This window comes from Anas acuta, chromosome 2 (genome assembly GCF_963932015.1).
Source record: "Anas acuta chromosome 2, bAnaAcu1.1, whole genome shotgun sequence".
Classification (NCBI taxonomy): domain Eukaryota; kingdom Metazoa; phylum Chordata; class Aves; order Anseriformes; family Anatidae; genus Anas; species Anas acuta.
The window spans coordinates 94901370-94921824 of record NC_088980.1 but is presented as its reverse complement, the minus strand read 5'-3'; the positions used below and the strand labels follow the sequence as shown (position 1 = coordinate 94921824).

At 39.3% G+C, this 20455-nt stretch overlaps 1 protein-coding gene across 1 annotated transcript in view; it reads right to left on the bottom strand.

Annotated features, from left to right (window-relative positions):
- Positions 1-20455, bottom strand: part of TMEFF1 (transmembrane protein with EGF like and two follistatin like domains 1) — a 120151-nt gene that overhangs the window by 5031 nt on the left and 94665 nt on the right. The window contains exons 6-8 of the mRNA XM_068671253.1: positions 8387-8535; positions 7387-7452; positions 3536-3659 (exon numbers count right to left, since the gene is read on the bottom strand). Coding sequence (XP_068527354.1) covers positions 3536-3659; positions 7387-7452; positions 8387-8535 — 339 coding nt within the window. The remainder of the gene's footprint in view (positions 1-3535; positions 3660-7386; positions 7453-8386; positions 8536-20455) is intronic.

The following is a 20455-nucleotide window of genomic DNA, read 5'->3' as shown; positions in this document are numbered from 1 at the left end:
CCCTCACCAAGTTTGCCAATGGCACCAAGCTGTGTGGTGCGGTCAACACGCAGGAGGGAAGGGATGCCATCCAGAGGGACCTGGACTTGAGAGGTGGGCCTGTGTGAACTTCATGAGGTTCAACAAGGCCAAGTGCAAGGTCCTGTACCTGGGCTAAGGCAACCCAAGCCCAAATACAGGCTGGGTAGAGAATGGATTGAGAGCAGCCCTGAGGAGAAGGACCTGGGGCTGTGGGTTGATGAGAAGCTCGACATGAGCCTGCAATGTGTGCTTGCAGCCCAGAAAGCCAACCGTACCCTGGGCTGCTTGGCCAGCAGGCCGAGGGAGGTGATTCTCCCCCTCTGCTCTGCTCTCATGAAACCCCACTTGGAGTCTTGAATTCAGCTCTGGGGCCCCCAGCACAAAAAGGACATGGACTACAAGAACAAGTCCAGAGGAGGGCCACAAAGATGACTAAAGGGCTGGAGCACCTCTCTTATGAAGACAGGCTGAGAGAGTTGAGGTAATTTAGCCTAGAGAAGAGAAGGCTCTGGGGAGACCTTACAGCGGCCTTCCAGTACCTAAAGGGTGCCTACAGGAAAGGTGGCGAGGGACTCTGTGTCAGGGAACATAGGGACAGGACAAAGGAGTAATGACTTTAAACTAAAAGAGGGTAGGTTACATTAGATTTACAATAAATTGTTTACTCAGAGGATAGCAAGGCACTGGCACAGGCTGCCCAGAGAAGCTGTGGGTGCCCCATGCCTGGAAGTGTTCAAGGCCAGGCTGGATGGGGCTTTGGACAGCTTGATCTAGTGGGTGGCATCCATGCCCATGCCGGGAGGGGGTGAGGGAGGTGGTTGCAAATGGATTGCCTTTAAGGTCCGTTCCAACTCAAACCATTCAATGACTCTATGATTGTATACAAAGAGAAACAATAAAAAAGCAGACTTCATGCAAGTGAGGAATTCTGCTTTGTTACTTTGCTTTTATTTTCATTAAAGAAGATAACAACAGCCAAAGTGCGATCAATGTGAGAATTGCTCTAAAGCACAGGAGGCAAAACAAAGCAGAGGAAGCACAAGTAATTCAAATACATTTCCTCAGAAACACTGAAGTGACAGGAAATTATTTCTGAGAAATATTGAATGGATATTCAGGACTATTGAATTCCTGCAAAGCAGAAGTGCTTGTGTTAAGAAGTACTGTGCAATAGTTTAAGCTGCCTGGTAAATGGGCAGAACAGATTTTAAGGCATTAATATATAGCATGATAGACAGAGGTCAGCAAGGATTCATCAAAGTATGCTGATCAGTCAATTAATGGAGTTAGCATAATGAAGATTAGAATTCCTTGCCAGGGGATGAACTGTACCTTCCTGAGGCAGCCTGCTGCAAATACAGGGCAGAACTGTACCACACAAAGGAGGCAGCAGGAGATAGACCAGATCCCAGCTGTGCAAAAGCTGCTAAACTAAATATTGTGCAATTTGCTACTACAAAGCCTTCCTACCACCCGCCTGCTGGCAGTTCTGTAGGGCTGCTGTACAATGAGCATGGAGATGCATTGTCCTCAGTGAAACTGCAAGTCAAAATTTGCTCTGCACAGGTATTTTTTGCAGTTTTGTAGGTCATCTGATACATCAAGTACGCCACTCCCTGGAAATGAGGACCAAATTAAACAGTGTATAAGTTAGATGTGCATGAGAATGCAAAGCATTTGGAAATAACAGCCTGTCCTTGGCATTCATCATTATATTTTCCTTATCTAGAAAGAGAGTTTTTTTCTTTGTTAGAAGCACTTGGTTTCTGTGGTAGATTGCTGACTGTCTGATATAAATCTTTTTATTCCCTTAATAACTCACTGCTCCAATAAGAAGCACACATACAGGTATGAGAACATGACTATTTAAATAGCCAAAAAAGTTCAAAGGAGATCTGGTACTTAGGGTACAGAACTGACAGTCAAAAGTTCTTGACTGGAACCCTGTGTGGCTTGTCAGGCTGGGTCCAGTGCTGAGACTGTGCAGGCTTAAATAATAAAGCTGTTTATATAAATAACTTAAGGTAGTAATAGTAAATCTAATTATAAAATAAAGAGACAGTATGTTAATTAAATTTATTAAAATGTTAACTATCCGTACATTAAATTAATAATAAATATTTCAATGATAGACTAGTAATTGAATCACAAACAAATAAATGACCATTAATGATAGAACTAACCAGGAAAAAAAAAACATTTGGGAAATCAGGAAAAAAACAAAACAGTTAATTCAGCCAGGAATGATTTCTTTGAAATACCTCCAATTTGAAAATATTGAGGACAAATCCATAAGAAATTGTGTTAAACACAGCTCCGCATCAAAAGAATACTGTACTCAAATACTGCTGCCCCAAACCCACCAAGATGATGCCTGGGATGTACCTAGTTTCCCAAGAGAAGCAAAGGTGTGTTGGCCTCTGTTGATTTTGGCCAAAAAAATGGAAAGGAAATATGGTCCTATCAGAAAGTTGGAAATAAACAAGAAAAGGCTTCAGGTGGGAAAAGTGAAAATATGAGTTTCAAATGGCTAAGTCAACAACCGTACAGGCTCTTCTTTTTGGGCTTCCTAATTTTCAGTCAGTCTAAAAACTGTTAACTCGAGAGTGGAAAAAAAAACAAACCACTATACTTGATCGATAACGATCAGGGGATAAAATGTGAGAGGATCTAATGGATTTACAGTTGAAATTTCCAAAGCAAAGAATAGCAAAGACTTATAGCATCTTCAGCCACATTAATTTGGAAGTACAAGCTTGCAAGTGAAACCACCTAACAAGTAAGGCACTACATGTTATTATGGTGCAGCCTTTTTCTGTTAATAATTTTATAATATTTTTTTGTAATTTTTAAACAGAACAAAGAGGTTGAACTTGGTGAAATTTAAAGAAAAAATTACTCAGGAGCTAAGGAGATAAAATGGAAAGTTCTCATTTCTTGAGAAACAGTGGCTTAATACTGAGCTGCTAGATTATACTCTAGAAAAGAAATGTGGGCTAAAGAATAATTTGTAATTTTATACTCTCTACATAAAACATGTTATTGAGAAAAAGGCAAAAAATATTAAAAATACTGATACTCCAGAGTGTTTATGCCAAGAGCAATAAAATGTATAGCTAGCACAAGAACAGACTAAGAGGTCAATGAGTAAAGTGCAGTCATCCAGAAAAGCCATTCACGGCAGTATTTGTTGTTGTTGTTTTTCCGTTTTTTTTTTTTGTTGTTGTTGTTGTTTTTCTTCTTCTCTTGATTTAGAATTAAAAATAAGAAGTCAACACCTAGGCCTCGGAGACATTCAGCTTCTGACTACCTGCACCTGAGTGGCCAAGCCCTTCCCGATTGCTTTCTTCTGCACAACTGCTGCAGCTGTGTGCTGCCCACAGCACAGGCATGTGGCTTCTATGCCCCTGCTTAGATAACTGCAAACTGATACATGCTGTAATTATGTCTAGAGAGCATTTTGATTAAGCATTATAGCAATTTCAAGCATATTTTGTAGGCATTCAGGACTTACCGGCAGGAAGCCTTCTGAGTGGAATAAATGAATTCACATTTTCCATGTATACAGTAGCCATTGAAGCTTTCTGAACAAGGTATGTGGTTTCCAACATAAATGTCTTCTCTTTGATCACTGGCATCTTAAAAAGAAAGATACATAAAAAATTAGAAACGGTGCATGATATTTATAAAAAAAATCTCAACCAAGAGTAACTGAGAAATGTCCTTAAAAACTCATTGTCAGTAACTAAATACAGAATAATGAAGCAAAGGCTTAAGGGTGAAGTTTCGGAGACACCTGCAGAGATTTGGTAGGATGCGTCACACTGAAAAACGATCCTGAGAGACATCAGAAAATGCTTTTTATGTCAGGTTTCTTGAAAGGAGAAAAATATTCATGACAGAAACAACCCGATGCTGGATGATCAGCAGAAGTTGTCAGTGGCATTGTAGCAAAGAGCTAATAGATAAGCACATAAAGCCTACTCCCATATCTAAACAGAGGGAAAAGACCTGAAGGGTTAGAATGAAGCATCTTTACTGGGTAGAAAACAACCAGATAAAGCCCTGTTCTGACTGGTATCACCAGCTGTTACAGCTGAAATTGAACATATTCCTGCTGTCTTCCTAGGGAAGTGCATTTACAAAGAGGGAACCTCAAAATAATGCAATGAGCTTAAAATACTCATTCTGTTGGGAAACATATTGGGTCTGACTATGAAGGAGTTAACTTTCTTCATGGCAGCCCCTGTGGTGCTGCGTTCTGGATTAGTGGCTGAAGCAGTGTTGATAACACACCAGTGTTTTGGCTGTTGCTGCAGGGAGGTTGCACAGCTGCAAGGCTTTCTCTTCTTCCTACTCTGCCATCCACTCCCCTTGAGTAACCTGGGGTTGGACAAGAGCCTTGGAGGGGGAACAGCCAGGACAGCTGACCCAAACTGACCAAAGGGATATCTTCTATCATATGACATCGATGCCATTGTGCTCTGCAGTAGAAACTGGGGTTTTGGTCTTCCCAAGGTAGCAGTTGTTCACAGACTGGTTACGCATCAGTCAGCTGGTGGGAGGTTGTGAGAGATGGCCTTTGCATCATGTGTTTTTCCCCCTCTCTCCCTCTTTTTCTTTTTTTTTTTTTTTTTTTTTTTTTAATCTTTTTCTTTTATTAAACTGTTTTTACCTTGAGCAATGAGTTTTTCTGACTTCTGCTCTTCCATTTCTCTCTGACATCCTGCTGAGGGGAGGGAGGGGGTCAATGAGCAGCTGGTGGCTGTTTAGCTGCTGGCCATGGCAGACCAGCAGAGGAAGGCAGTCCCTTCTGCACCAAGGCCTGCTGTACATCTGTCACATAGCTAAAACTATCTAAAGCTGCATATATTTTCAACTATTTTCCTCCAAAAATTGTTCTGTAAAAAAGTCCTAAATACAGAACTTAGAATTTCATAATGAACTTCTCTAAAGTGCTGGGATCTAAAGTTGTGGATGTAAATGTGGAATTATTCTCATTTCTATGGCAATAGACTATGGCACCACAAATACAAGACTATAATGAACTGCAGGTGCAAAGCAAAAAGGGAGTGTGAAGAAGAACTCTCTTAGACATTTGCAGATAACTCAAAAAACACTAGAAAGAAAGAGAATGTATTTATACAGAAAAAAAAAAAAATAAAAAGGCACACTGTTGTTTTACGTTTCTCCTGAATATTTTCTGGAATATTTTCTGATTTGTTCCAGGAAAAAAAAAATAAAAAATCTAAATATGAGAGGTTTCAGATATAAGGAAGCCTGTTGGTTCAAGCTATGCTTCAAAGATACAGAAGACTTGATGCAAGGGAAGGACATGACAATATATCTGATACTGCCCTGTTAGAGTAGATTACATCGCAGTATGTCCAAGAGGAGAAAACTGTTTCATCCCCAAACTGTTGCCTCTCTCCTCCTCCTAGCAGCTAATTACTGTTGTATCTATCCCAGTCTAAGGCTAGTAATAAGGTACACACAATTATATTAGTCTGTCCAGATGGCTGCTCCGTGTCTGTTTTTAATGTATACATGAATGCAGAATGTGGGGCCCAGTGACAGATGCGTCCCCTGGCAGGTGGCCAGGTAGCCACAGCCACCCAAGTCAGCACACCCAAATGTATGCTAAGCAAAGAGATGATGTTCAATGCAGGAGGTGATTCCCAGAGTAGGATAGACATTTAACCACTCATTTATGGGAATTAATTTTTAACCTGAGAGCCAGCCAGATTGCTCCAAAATGAGAGATATAACTGGTGTAGGGGACTTGAAAGAGTGGTCAGATACAACAGTTCGGATGTTTCAACAGAAGGAAGAGGCATGCACAGAAACTGAAACTCTGATGCCCATCTTGGCAGGACAAAAACAGCAGTCCATCTGAGTCGGGGAAGAGAGACATTTCTGATGTACCTTTATGTAGATTCTCATGCTGCAGGAGAAGGAGACAGCCCTGGCCATGATTCTAAGGACTAAGAGAAACTGTGCTTTCAGAGGAGAGGGTTTGACAAGAGTAATGCACTGTACTTTAAAGCAAAGGAAAATGGATAGAAGAGTGGCCTGTTCTCTTATCCTGGAAGAAAAAGTCATTCAGAGTACTTCATTTCAGGCTCTCACTGTCTAAAAAGACTTGACTACCACATAAAAAATATTCAAAACTATTTTTTTTTTCACAACATACTCCCTTTATGTACATAATTTGCTGAACATGAGACTGCATAAACTATACATTTAATAATGATAATTATAATCATATCCAATGCTCTTCCTACTTACTAGATTTCAAGGACAATTTATATGCAATGAATAAAAGGCTGTAACTTCTTCCAGATAGGCCCCAAAGGCTGTGTTTCATTAATCCCATAATAAGATGTATATTCCACTCAGTGCTTTTTATGCTTTCACAATATAAGTGAAAATCGACATTACATCATTCCAACTGGTAATAATATGGAGTGAAAATAAGAGAATTTGTGAAAAAGGAAAAATGCACAGGGCTTTTTGGCAATGAATGCCTTTTCAGGAAGAACACTTGGAATGTCTAAAGCCATGACTGAATGGATTTACTCTGCAAGGCCACGGGAGTGCAAAGCAAGTATAATGAGAGAAAAAATTAAAGGCCAGCACTAACAGAGAAGGTAACAGTGTTATTATTTGTGAGAGAAGAGGAGGCAAGGTTAGTACCAATGCAGATCTGCTCTTTGGCAATAACTTGAGAGAGACAGAGGTGTTTTGTCCTGGCCAGCTACACTTTGAGCTAGAGCTATGAAATGTGAAAGCATATTTACTCTGAGAATGCCCCTGCTACAAAGGAGGTGCTAACATGTAAAATAACTGAGCAGAAAGCAAAACTTGGTCTTATTTTGTTTATCTTAAGAAATTAATTCATAGAGGTGAAACATATTTAACCAATGTGATTTAGCATCTTGATTTACATGAAAAATACAAAGATGACCAAACAAATACAAAATATGCCAGATTTTTTTTTTTTCCAGAAGTTTTCAGAAAAGATAGGGTCACAGGGGGGTGGTGTCATTTCATCAGGAATCTCACATCCTGACATCTTGCAGTAAAGGCATTTTCACAGCACTTGGCAGGGGTCTAATCCTGTGACCGCCGAGTAGGGGTGGTGAGCAGCTGAGCAACTTAGAGGAATACAGCAGGCAAAATTCACAAATCCCACATATCTCCTTCTTGCCAGCCTTGCAATGACAGTGCTGCAAGAAAAAAGCTGCTCACGCGTCTGTCTTGGCTACAGAAATCAAAGCTGTAAGGCAGACAAGAAGGGACCTCCACACTGTCTTTTCTCATCTCGTGAAACCGTAACCAAACAGCACAAAGCCAGTACGATACCTTTCACCTCTGGACGATACTGCATGCCGTCGTCTTTCTTTCCAACTGCGTTTGTGTCATCTGCTTCTAGATGATAAATAAATGCATGGATAGCTATTAGGAAAGCCTTATTTCCAGACGACTGCGTACATGTCAGTGAGAAGTCAGAATAATAGTCAGAGAAGTATTTTAACTGCAATAGAAGTGGACATAGTCCCACATCCACATTTCACGCATACAACCAGGACAGTATCAAGTGGAGTCAACAACCCCAGCCTCTTGACCAATACAGGGCACACCTCAGCCTGTAGGTTTTGAACAAAATCTCTTCCATGGTATTGAGGCTAGCTTATTTTGGTTCAGAGACCTGCTTTCTTGTGGCTTTTTTTTTTTTTTTTTAACCATCCAAGTTACAGATCTAGAGGTAGCCAGCAAAAGAATGGTAGAATCTTGTTATTTCTATGACACAGTCCTAAATGCAATTTGCCTTGTTCTGTCTGAACCCAAGACCCCAAAATGGAAGAGTCCTCAACATGATCAACAACACACAGGGTAGCAGTCTAAGGGTTTCACTGGGCCTTTCCAACACCAGAAAAGGAAATGGATAAATAGTTGTGCAATTGGGGCCTGATTTTACTCACCTTAGAAGTACATTGCACAGCCCCATCAGAAACTGAGCATTTCCTACATGTCACATTCCCTTTTCTCTCCTGCTTCTTACTAACCCCTCCTGTAAGGCTATTGCATAGGTTCTCCTAAGACCTTTTGCTGACTTTTCAGGTAACAGCAGCCAAAGGAAAGAAAAGTTAACATAAACATACCACATCATCTATGTGTAGTGTAAACATACATTTACATAGGGAAAACTAAAATACAGGTGAGGAGTTCACTGATAGCGAGAAAAACTAAAATACAATTCACTGCTAGCTGGGTCAGTGAGTTCTAATTTAAAATGGAAAAGCTCTACCAAGCTTATTTATGTCAGAATTTATGTTTATCAGAGAAAGAAGATTAAACCTACCTGAGCAGTGTCCAAGATGCCTGATGTCAATCTGTTCTTGCCTCAGACAGGATGCTTCTCTAACAAAGCATGGATTGTTATATGAACTTCCATCAGAAGCACAGACAGGATTAAAACTGTATCCACTGCAGTCTATATTGCATACACACCTGGTAATTGAAACAGCAGAACAAAACTGACATCCAGCAAGCAGAAAGTAAGGAATGTTGAGTCTTGAGTAAACACTAGCTGACACATTAATACCAGCTTCCTTCACACAGGAGAAGAACATGCTCCTTGAGGATGCTGAAGAACTTGCTGACACCTCAGGTTTCCAAGCAGAATAATTTACAGAATCATGAATAAGTGCCTCAGTGTGCTTTTTAATAATGTAATGAAGTTTCTTGTCATTTTACTATGATATCAATCTCATTGATTAACAACCGAAAAATGGTAACACGTTGCTAGTAAGATTTACTATGTGAATAAAAGAATTTGTGTTTTCTGTTCTCAAGTGTGAACAAAAGCAGATTAATATTTCACTTTTTGGGGGGGTGTCAGGTTCCCTAGGGAGCAGGGGAGGAAGAAAAGGACTCTCATTTCTGCTAAACAGTTAAAGGAGGTTACATATATATATATTTCAGGGGCTGAACAGAATCAATATGCTTGGTCAACTGTGTTATTTCAAAAAGACTTTCATTCATACCATTGAAAGTTAATGGCGGGTTCATTACATTGTGTTAAAAACAGGATTATGAGGTCTAAATTATTTCATGTTGCATCCAAGCAAAATTTTGGCTGTGTTAGACAAAGCATTTTCCATATAAATTGCAGCTACGGATCATAAGTCAGAAGTCAGAAAAGAGATCTAACAAGGAGCTGGTCCCTAACCACCCAAACATAGGGGAGCCAAAGGCTTGCCTAAGGTTCTGACTTACCTGTTTTTAGCTTGATAGTTCTGCTGCCCCAACAAAAAGTTCTGAAATTTGGCATGTGTGAACAGCACCAGAAAACTTTCTGACCTTCCAAGCCCCAACTCCCTTATTTATTTTACTCAATATATTAATTTTCATCTGAACCTCTTGCTTTAAATTTGCTTCACATCACTCTGCAAGGCCTCCAGGAAGTGTGGCTGCAGGACAGAAGAGGCAGTGGTGCTGTGAGGGCAAGAAAGAGGTGAGAGCTCTGCATCTTCTGAGTAAGGCATGCTGTCCTCTACTTGCCAGAAAGCTCCACACAGGGCACGTGTGCTCTCACTGCTAGGAGCTGCCACTAGCTTAATCTTGACTCATTCCTGTAAGACGCAGGGTAGGAAGAAAACAAGCTATCTACTTGCCAGGATTTTTATGTTCTTTCCAGCTGTGCTAGATACAATTAAATGATTAAATAGATGTGTGTGTGCCTCAAGTCCATAACAAATCTTGCAGCAGAACCTAATTCCGTGCTACAAAAACACTGAAGGTGGCCCTTGTGCCTTTTTCTCTTCTCCCTTTCCATGACCACATTTTGTTTCTTTATTATTTCTGTCTTTAAAGATACTACAGTAATATTTCAAACCTGTGAACTTCAGATTGTTGCTAGACAAATGAACATCTCTAGTACAAATGAATTTTTATGTGTGCCTTCTGACAGTTAAAAACTGCTCCAGCAATGAGTAATACATTGAGTCTACACATCTTAGGGACCCACCTCAAATTCCTCGTTAAGTCCCTAGATATCAACAGGATTAAGGTATTGTTTAAAATATATCTGTATCATTATTTAGAAATGGGAACTCAGCATGGTTATAAACCTTAGACCTGGGAAAGGAAGTACTGTTTTGTTTATACGCTCCCACAAGACTTTATACTCAATAAGCCTAATGAAGAGTTTATTAGTTTATATACAAATAAAAGGCTCATAGCTCAGCAGTTGTGCACATTCAAAGAATGAAGCTAACAGAGAGCTGGTCCTCATTGGTGTGGCACTGGCTATGTGCTTCCTCAGGAATCACCGCTGCACCTGTGTGCCCATCCTTATCCCATTTATTTATATCTCCAGACAAATTCCATCTGTGTTTCTAACCCCAGGCAGCACAATTCTGTCTGTGGTCATCATCCGAGGTCCATAGCTCCCTACTAACTGTTGGGTCTTGTCAGTCCTTGTGACAAATAAGGCAACTTTTGAAATCTTTTTTTTTTTTTTCTTTCTTTCTCATGGTGACATTACAGGTTAGAGTTAAAACTGCTTGGAAACTGATTACATTTCCAAGCTTTGTTGTGTTCAGACTTAACACCTAGTGTTAAATGTGTACTTTCTTATGATTGCAAAATGCTTGTTTTGGGAGTATTTGTGAATGCCTAGCTGTTAACCTCAGATTACTGATAATCACTCCTAGCCTTAACTCCAGCCATGTAGCTAATGTACAACAATTTCTTATCATTACTTAAAATTTACATCTAGCTGTAGGAAAAGAAAATAAAGCAAAGCAAAGCAAAACAAAACAAAACAAGAGGAAAGCTTGTGCTACTTCTGTCAGGACTGGGACAGCATGAAGTAACAGAAGCTCACCAACCAACTGAAATGGACTTACAACTGATCCACGTCCTTTAAGCAGAACAGAACTGTGGATTGCCAGAGGGTCCCCAGTGGTGTTCAGCTGGCATGAGTGAGATGGCATGTCATCCCCTACCTTATCACCAGCATCCCTGATGATGTACCCCTCCCTCACTGAAGCTAGTTTAAAGCCCCACCGTCTCATGACCATGATCTTCGCCCTTTGAGAAAGATGAATCCCGTCCAATGCCAGCAAGCCTGGTGACATGTACCAGGTACCTCCATTGGTTCCTCCACATCTTGTGGTGGATTCAACTCCATGGCCTGCGTGCTGTTTTCTGGCTGACAGGCATGCCTGGGCACCATGCTCTGGATTGGGTTGCCAAATGGGTTGCCTTCAACCCACAAAGCTTTCTTTCAGGCCAGGGTGCCAAACCACGGGGTCATCCACTTCCATGCCTACGTCCCATGCCACTGTCTGGTTGATTTCTGGCATGCCTGGGCACTGTGCTGTCCTCACTGTGGCTAGGATAGAGTTAATTTTCCTCCTAGTAGCTGGTATGGTGCTGTGTTTGGGATTTAGGATGACAATAATGTTGATACCACGCTGATGGTTTAATTGTTGCAGAGCAGTGCTTCCACCAAGCCAAGGACTTTTTGGCTTCTCACTCTGTCCTGTCAGTGGGCAGGCTGGGGGTGCAGCAAGAGCTGGGAGGGGACAGACCCAGGACAGCTGACCCAAACTGGTCAAAGGGGTATTTGCACAATTGCATTGTGCATCACTTGTTTTGTACACATTAGTAGTAGTAGTACTAATATCATCATTATTATTTTCCTTTATTTTTGAACAGATAAACTGTCCTTATCTCAACCCACAGGCTTTCATTTTTTTCCTGCTTCTCTGACAGGAGGACGATCACCTCCCTGATCCTGCTGGCTATACTATGCTTGATACAAGCCAGGATGCCGTTGGCCTTCTTGGCCACTGGGGAACACTGCTGGCTCGTGTTCAGGTGAGCATCAACCAACATCCCCAGATCTTTCTCCTCTGCACAGCTTTCCAGACACTTTGCCCCAGGCCTATAGCACTGCATGGGGTTGTTGTGGCCAAAGTGCAGGACCCGGCACTTAGCCACATTGAACCTCATCCCACTGGCCTCTGCCCATTGACCCATCCTTTCCAGGTCCCTCTGCAGGGCCTTCCTACTCTGCGGCAGATCAGCACTCTCCCCCAAATTATTTTTGTCTTCACCAACTCATACAACAGTCAGATGACTATGGTTCTTGCTTTTTTTTTTTTCAAGATATTCTTCCTACTGGTTTTAACCAAGAGGCTTGAAACAGATACTTAGTCTTCCAAGTTGATGTCTTTCTGGAGCAGGTTGTTGCTTAGTGTTCTCAGCAGATGTTTTCCCTTGTTTATTTCTGGAAAGTTAACAGGATGTATGCAGACGTTACCCTAATGTGCCAGGATGTGAAGAAACTTATCTTTGTCACTTGTCAGCAGACAGCTGACATCCTAAGGAAGATGGCACCAACTTGCTTTTCAGAATCAAAGAGAGGTTCAGTTTTCCTGTGATAAAGTGCTTTTGGAAGTTGAATGAGCATCATTTATTAAGATCATTCCTTAAGCAGAAAAGCAGTTGAATTTCCATAAAGAACAAAGTGATGTACCAACCAAACAAAAAGATAGGTGTTTTCAAATAAGTAAAATTGAGAATGCACAGCTCATTTATAAGGGGCTACCAGGTATAACAAAGGAAACTTGTTTAGTAAAATGATGTGACATATTTGAAACAAGCTCAGGCTGTAAGAGCACTTGCTGTTATCAGTAAATTAATTAGATCCCCAGAGATAAGAAACACATTTCAAGGCTCCTTTTTGTTTTCAGGATTTAAGGTGCATATTATTTGATGGAAAGCCTGCCTGCTTAAAACTATGGTAGATTCAAAGAACAGAGGAAATGCATTACACCTTTTTGGAGTGGGCTTGGCTACTGAGAGAGGTCAGCCATCCCATCTATCAGTCCAGGCTGCATCTAGGATTTTCCACAAATGTATTTTTTTGGGTGGACTTCACAGAGAGTACTGCTTGCTACCCCTTTCCAGTATAATGCAACAGTAAGCTTTCTCAGCTATCTGTTGGTATGTCTGTTTACAAATATGGAATGGAAATAAAAGAATAAAACAAAGTGTATGAAATGCAAATAGACAGATAAGTGTATGCTTGATGGAGTAAATTTAGCTGAACTGAAATAGCAGGGGTGTTGCAATTGCAGTTAAGAAGATAACTGAGTGTGATAAAAGCAAATGAAGGATTACCTTGTGTTTGATGTTTCTTCCCTTGTGTGTAATTCTTCACAGATGAAACATGAACCAAGAAAATCTGGATTTCAAAGTGATTTCTCTACCTATTCAACTAGAGCTGAATATTCATTAGTTTTTTGTTTGTTTGTTTGTTTTTTTTTGACTGGTTGGTTGTTTTTGTTTTTTTTGTTGGTTTTGTTTTGGTTTGGTTTGGTTTTGGTGGTTGTTTTTTGTTTTGTTTTGTTTTTAATCCTTTTGTGGCACTGAGAATAGAAGGCCAAAAGAAGTAGATCTCAGTTTGGCAAGCTTTTGTGTCCTGCTTGAACACCCTTTCAGTCTTCAATTCTGCTCAGCAAATCAGAACACCATTTAAATACCATTGACTCACAGTTACTTTTGAACCATCCCTTCTGCCTGTGAAATTAAACCTTCCGGTTTAATTTCATTGCTTTCTCTGACCACTATAGAAATTTATTCTCTAACCATGGTGATCTTCTAGCAGCACATGTGGTAAATTGATGCTTGTTCTCACAAGAGTGGCCTACCACACCCTCCACCCTCAAATAACATAAAACTTCAAAGAACTGGCACACACTGCTGCAAAGATCTTTTTAAATATACATTAAAACAAACAAACAAACAAAAACAGACCTGGATTTTTATCCACCTATTCAATTTTGTAATAGTCCATATGATGAAGAGAGAATTATACTATTCATTTCATATCAGGATTTACTGTAGGCCAATTATACACAATTCAGTAATCCCACAACACAATCCTAAATCCCCTTTTTAGGTTGATTTCCTTTATTGTTTTTTGTTTTGTTTGTTTGTTTGTTTTTCACACAGAAACCTAGCATTTTTGGTTTTGACTGGACAGGGAACCTGTGAATTACATTCACACAGGATTAAAATATAATTCCTTTACGAAGACCTTCATACAATATAATATTCCTTAAAAAGTCACAAAATGGTAAGTGAGTGAAAAAGTGGACAAAAGAGGCAAGTGTGACCAGTATGTCATACTTCAGACTAAGTTTTTCTCTGGAAGACAAATTGTAGACAAGATAGAGACCAGGACTTCTCAATGTCCATTTTGGTATTTCTAAGTGTTAATACTTACACTTTTGAATTCCTGTTTCAGCCACTATAAAAACAGACATTATGTAAATCATGAGCCAGTTGAATCTATATGGCGCTGAGACACCTTTTATTTCCAAAGTATATCTTGTAAAATGTTAATCTGAAAAGGTCTACGTGGGGATCAGTTGTCAATCTTTCTTTAAAAATATGCATTATGAGTCAAAACGGATCTTTGACAGCATAGTACGCTTTATTAGAAAAAGACAATGTGCTCAGAAGCTCATTTCCATATTTCCTCTGTTAAAAAATAAAATACAGTTAAAACTGAGGATGTGACACATCTGAACTTGTAGGGTAAAGTTATTTTTGATACTAAAAAAAATAAAGAAGAAGAAAAATGACAATGTAAAGTAATATTAATGACATTTATTTCAGCCATTTAGGGACTGATGGAAAGGAAGGTTGTCCCTGAGCATATGATGGAGGGCAAGGCTACCGCTCAAATGTGGCCTTCTGCAAATGTGACCAGCTGCACCCTGGGCTGCATCACAGAAATGTCAGTACAGAGCAAGGGAAATGGATGTTGCACTCCTCTCCACACTCATGAGGTCCCACCTGGAGTACTCTGTCCAGTTTTGGGTCCCTTGGTAACAAGAGATTTTTGGAGAAACTGGAGAGGGTCAGGTGGAGAGCCACGAGATAGGCACAGGGTTGAAGCATGTGGTGGCCGAGGGCACTAGGCTTGCTCAGCCTGGAGAAGAGACAGCTAAGGAGGTGACTGACTGCTGTCACCAACTACCTCAGAGAGATTACTGAGAAGGCAGATGGAGGCTCTTCTCAGAAATGCGTAGTATACAGGTAAGAGACAACAGTCACGAGTTGCAGCAAGACAAAGTCTGATTGAACACGAAGAAATTATTCATCAAAGTGAGGGCAATTCAGCCCTTAAGGAGGGGAGGCTATCAAATCTCCCTCTGTGGAGATGGTCAGACTTCTCCTGGAGGAAACCCTAAGTCTACAGCATGAACTAGCCCTGGTTGCAGTGCAGAAAGAGAGGCTAGGCCAGTTGATTCCCTAGAGATGCCTTCCAACCTAAAATATGCTACAGTTCATTATTTCGCTCTGGATATTATTCTGAAGTTACAACATACTTTAAAATGCCTTAAGATGCTTACTAGCTGTTTGCAGATTGTTTTATTCAGATATCTAGCAGTGCTTTGACATGCAAGAAGAAAGAGATGTGACACGTAACACGGAGTGCAAGAACAGGGGATATCACTCTTCATAATTACCACTACTTTTATTTTGGAATGATACTTCACATTTCAAGAAAAAATGTGGGATGAAACTCCTAATTTTCAACTGATTTGGTTTATTTTGAAACACCAATATTAAAATGTTCTACCTTACTTTGAGAATGAGTTTTGGTATGTCTAAGAAGAAACTTGTGGAAAAAAAAAGGACCAAGATAATAGCAATAAGCTTTAAGAATATGGAAATTAGCATCATTTGAAAACTGAAGTCTTCTGAAGAAAAATATACTCGAGAGACCACCTTTCTAATCACGGCACCCCCCCAAAATTCACAAGTACGTTTATGCTATCAGTGCCTTTGTCAGTGCTGCAAGGGGCTATTGTAAAAAAGTTATTCATCTCTCCAAGGACTGTAAATAATAAATTTGGTTTCAATCATATGCAGTAAACTAAGGCATAATGTTGTTTAGAAGCCTTATAAAAAATTTACATTAAGCATTATTTGTCTGAGAAAAAAAAAATCACTAGGCATATTTAATAGCCACAATAGTATTATAAATATTTATATACACTGCTTTCATTGAAGAAAGATTTAAGGGCTATGCTAATGAAAATGACTTTGCAACCACATATATGCATTTATTTTACATTCACACTGGATTAGTATATGTGTTTCTAAATTTATTAGTACACCATTTTCTGATTGAATACTGATAAGATGATCAGTTTAGGTCTATAACACGACCAGTAGAACTGAAAAGTCTGATGTGTGCCAAGATGAAACCGCAGTCTGGTTAACCCAGGGCCTATCAACAGGAAATTGTATGCTTTGGTTACTGCCCTACTGGCTTAACCCATCAGCTTCCAACACAACAGTGTTGCTCTCAGTAGCCTCAACCTGTGTGCAGCCATCTCCAGCTCCACTTCTCAACTGGATGTCCTTTTCAGTTCCAAATTCAAGCAGAAAACACACACCACCCTCATGCTGCCTACATCTTCAGGCTTCTGGCCAGTTTTTCACACAAAAGTTTAAATTTACCAACCTCACATGTCCTTTTTTACTCCCTTAAAACACGTTTTGTACCATTATGTCTAATCATAGAATCATAGAATATCCTGAGTTGGAAGGGACCCTTAAGGATCATCAAGTCCAACTCTTGACACCGCACAGGTCTACCCAAAAGTTCAGACCATGTGACTAAGTGCACAGTCCAATCTCTTTGTAATACGTTATATGTTAATATGTTAATATGTTAATATGTTGCCTCTTCAGTGCAGTGGAGTAAAATTCTGTTCAGAGAGACATTTTGATGGGAAAAAAAATAGAAAGCAAGATATTGACCAATTGGGCTCAGATAACGCCTTTTCCCATTACATATAGAATGTATGATTCAGCTTTTTTGCTAAAGGGAGAAAAAAAATAATACCTAATCCACGTGAAGTCTGCTGTCTGCAGGCTGTTACTATAGACCCACAAAAAACTACTGTACAAGCAATATGGCATGGTATGCCTTTATGCATCTTAACACGGTGCATCCACTGGTGATTGTTAAAGCTCTCTAAAAGCCTATACATAAAATACCAGCTCTTTGAAATACTTATAAGATGTATGAGAAAAGGAAAAAAATATAAAAAGTATATTTCTGTGATGCTTCCTCAACCTGATTCCTTTTTATATTTATATGAAGAAATATTACCTAATACATTATTTTGCATATGCTTGAACATTAATTTTCTAAATATGGCATGCAGTTAATGACAACCATCTGCTCAGACTTCACTTCTTTCTCTCAGTCAGTCCACTTAAAATTAACATCCACAGTTTTTGCAGAGGCAGTGGAAATGATAAAGTTGTTTATACTTTTGTATTCAATTTACCATGAATTGTAACCACTTCTGGTTTAGATAATGTATCTGAGAAATCAAGTAAAACAAAGATACAAATCTAAAACCTTGTGCTAAGCCTTAATTCTTCAGACTATGCATGATCTTGTGTAATAAAAGCATATATTGCAACTTTGAGCAGAGACACCCGTAAAGCTTTAATTCTAAGCTTGAAAACTAAAATTTCCCAACCCTTTCAAAGAGGAAAGTACAGTTTAAGAACAATTAAAATAAAATCACTAACCTGTAACATGGCGCGCATCTCAGTTGCATACAACTGCTCTTTTTTAAACTTGCTTTTAGAAAACACCAAGCTTATATAACTACATGGAATCAAAGAATAATTTAGGCATGAAGGGCTTGGTAGAGGCCAGATAGTCCAATCCCCTGCTCAAAGCTGGCTCAGCTGGACCAGGTTGTCCAGGGCTATGTCTGGTCAAGTTCCGACCATCTCCACAGACACCTTGCCAGACACCTTATTCCAGTGCCTGACCACCCCTGGAAGGAAACATTTTCCATGGTGTCAAATCAAAACGTCCCATGCTATGACACGCACCCATTCCCCTTCTTGCTGTCACTGTGCACCTCCAAGAAGAAAGGACTTAGACATCATCAGCAAGTCCAACTCTAAATAACAGGAAAGGCCAAGTGGTTGTTTCTCTGGTCTTGTTCCTGCTATGTTGCACAAATTATCCTATAGTTTCCACTGAAACGTGCCCTAATTTTTTGCATAGGACTCCCACATCTTTTGAGTCCCAGAAGATGAACCACATTCCATATGAAATAAAACTGTCTTTGTTAGGATCTTTCCCTTATCAGGAGAAAATCTGCATATGCTGTACTCCAAGCTGCTGTGTGGCTGGCCTGTTGGCAAGACCTGGGATATCTCATTAGTGCTAGCTCATTTATCTCAAACCACTCAACACTTTGTGGCAAGGATGTCTCCCTTTCCACTAATTCACTGTCTGTCCACAGGCTAATCATTCTATCTGTAACTTAGTTTATTCATGAAATGGGATTGCAGATATCATTTTACTTCTCCAGAGCACTCAGAAGGGAAAGGAACTGATGTTTGCAACATCTCAGATTGCACAGTTTGGAGAAAGGATTCAAAAATGCATAATATTATATTTACTGTAAGCATTAGGCAGCATCTCATGAATATGGCTAGAGATTATCTACTGAACAGTAGGAGACAGTTCAGCTAACTGATTCAGTTATTATCTTGAAGCAGAGTCCTCTTAAAATGTGTTATGGAATAAAACAGATAATTTTAAGCATTTTAACATCACAAAGTCCAAGCAAGGGCTATCCAGGCCTAAGCAGTCTGCCTGAACAGAATTAAAAGTACTTTTATTCAGTAGACATTACCCCACTGTCTAAAAAAGTTACAGTGGCCATTCTCATGGTTTAAAAAAGAAAACTCAAGATAGAATACTTTTTTATGAAATTAAGGCTCTTGTATTGTTTACTAGAACTAGGAACGATAATGTTAGTAATACAGTACAAATTTTTTCTATGATTCTCTGTACTCTCCTTCCTGGAAGAGTTCAAGACCAAGTTGGATGGGACTTTGAGCAACCTAGTCTAGTGGGAAGTGTCCCTGGCCATGGCAGGGGATTGACTTAGATGATCTTTAAACGTCCCTTCCAATTCACACCACTCCATGATTCTATGAAAATTAAATTAAATAATAAATATGAACTAAGTGCTTATACAAGTCTGATGAAAAGTATTCATTTTGCCAATAATTTTATATCTAATGTTATAATATTAAGGGGGTAAAGAACATGTTGAAACTCAACAAGAAAAGAAGTCAGAATAAGATGTAATGAGTGTTCTGGAAGGATGCTGTATCAGAGCTTCGCATACAGATTTCCATCCCATCTTCTGCCAGGTAAATAATTGTTTTTATATTACGAATAAAAGGCACCAACTCCTAGCTTCTATTTAAGTGTCTGTGACATTCTGTATGACTTGTGAAAATGAGCCTTGCAAGGCAATCTATGTAGCAGGGCTCAATTTAGTCTGAATCTAAACTGACAGCAAATATCACTAAAGGCTATTATAATGGTCAAAGGTACTGGGCAAAAAAATGTAGTTAAAGTTATTTAGGCTGGAAAGCTGACAAAATTGAAAAAAATGACAGATCTGATAGGTTGCGTGCAAGCCTCAGAGGAATATTTTCTAACTTCTGAGTATTTTCCATGTAAACATCTTAATTTCCCCATATATATATATATATATATATTATTATTATTTTTTTTTGTTTTGTAAAAAATCTAAATTAAATATTAAAGAAGCAAAAAAGTGCTCTACTCTTGTCGAGAGGGAGAAGCATGGCTTCATTTCATGTGGGCAGAATGCTGAGGATAAATCTTTCACTGTCTTCAACCTTATCCTCACTCTCTTATAGATACTACACAGCCAAAGGAATGCAAACTCTACAAGTACAGACTGAACAGGCAAGATTTTGCTGAAGTTGGACACTGGAGGATTGATTTTCCAAAGCCAAGACTACATATCAGTGCATATAACAAATCTATACCCAACTGGACAATCATAAATGAAACAGACCAAGGCATTAATGCAGAAAATTATAATTATTATTATAAAATATGGCTACAGCTCATTTGTCCCTCCACAAAAGAGCAAGCCTACTTTGGTGGTATAACATTTTATGAAACCTGAACCATTGTGCCAGCATTCATATGTACTATTACCATTTTGCCTTCACTTGTAACCTACAATTTAACTTTGAATACACATCTAGTGTTAAGTCACATTAAGGTGACTTAACTAGTGTGTTAAGTCACCTTACTTTCTGAGATGTCTTTATGCTGATACCCCATTATAAAATCTTATGAAATCATGAATTATATGTCTACAGCTCATTTGTCTCTCCACAAAAGAGCAAGTCTACTTTGGTGGCATGACATTTTATGAAGTTATTTACATGAAATAAATCCCAGCTAGAAGACAGAAGAAAGGAAAGGTATGCTTCCCTGCAGTAATACTTTGTGAACAGG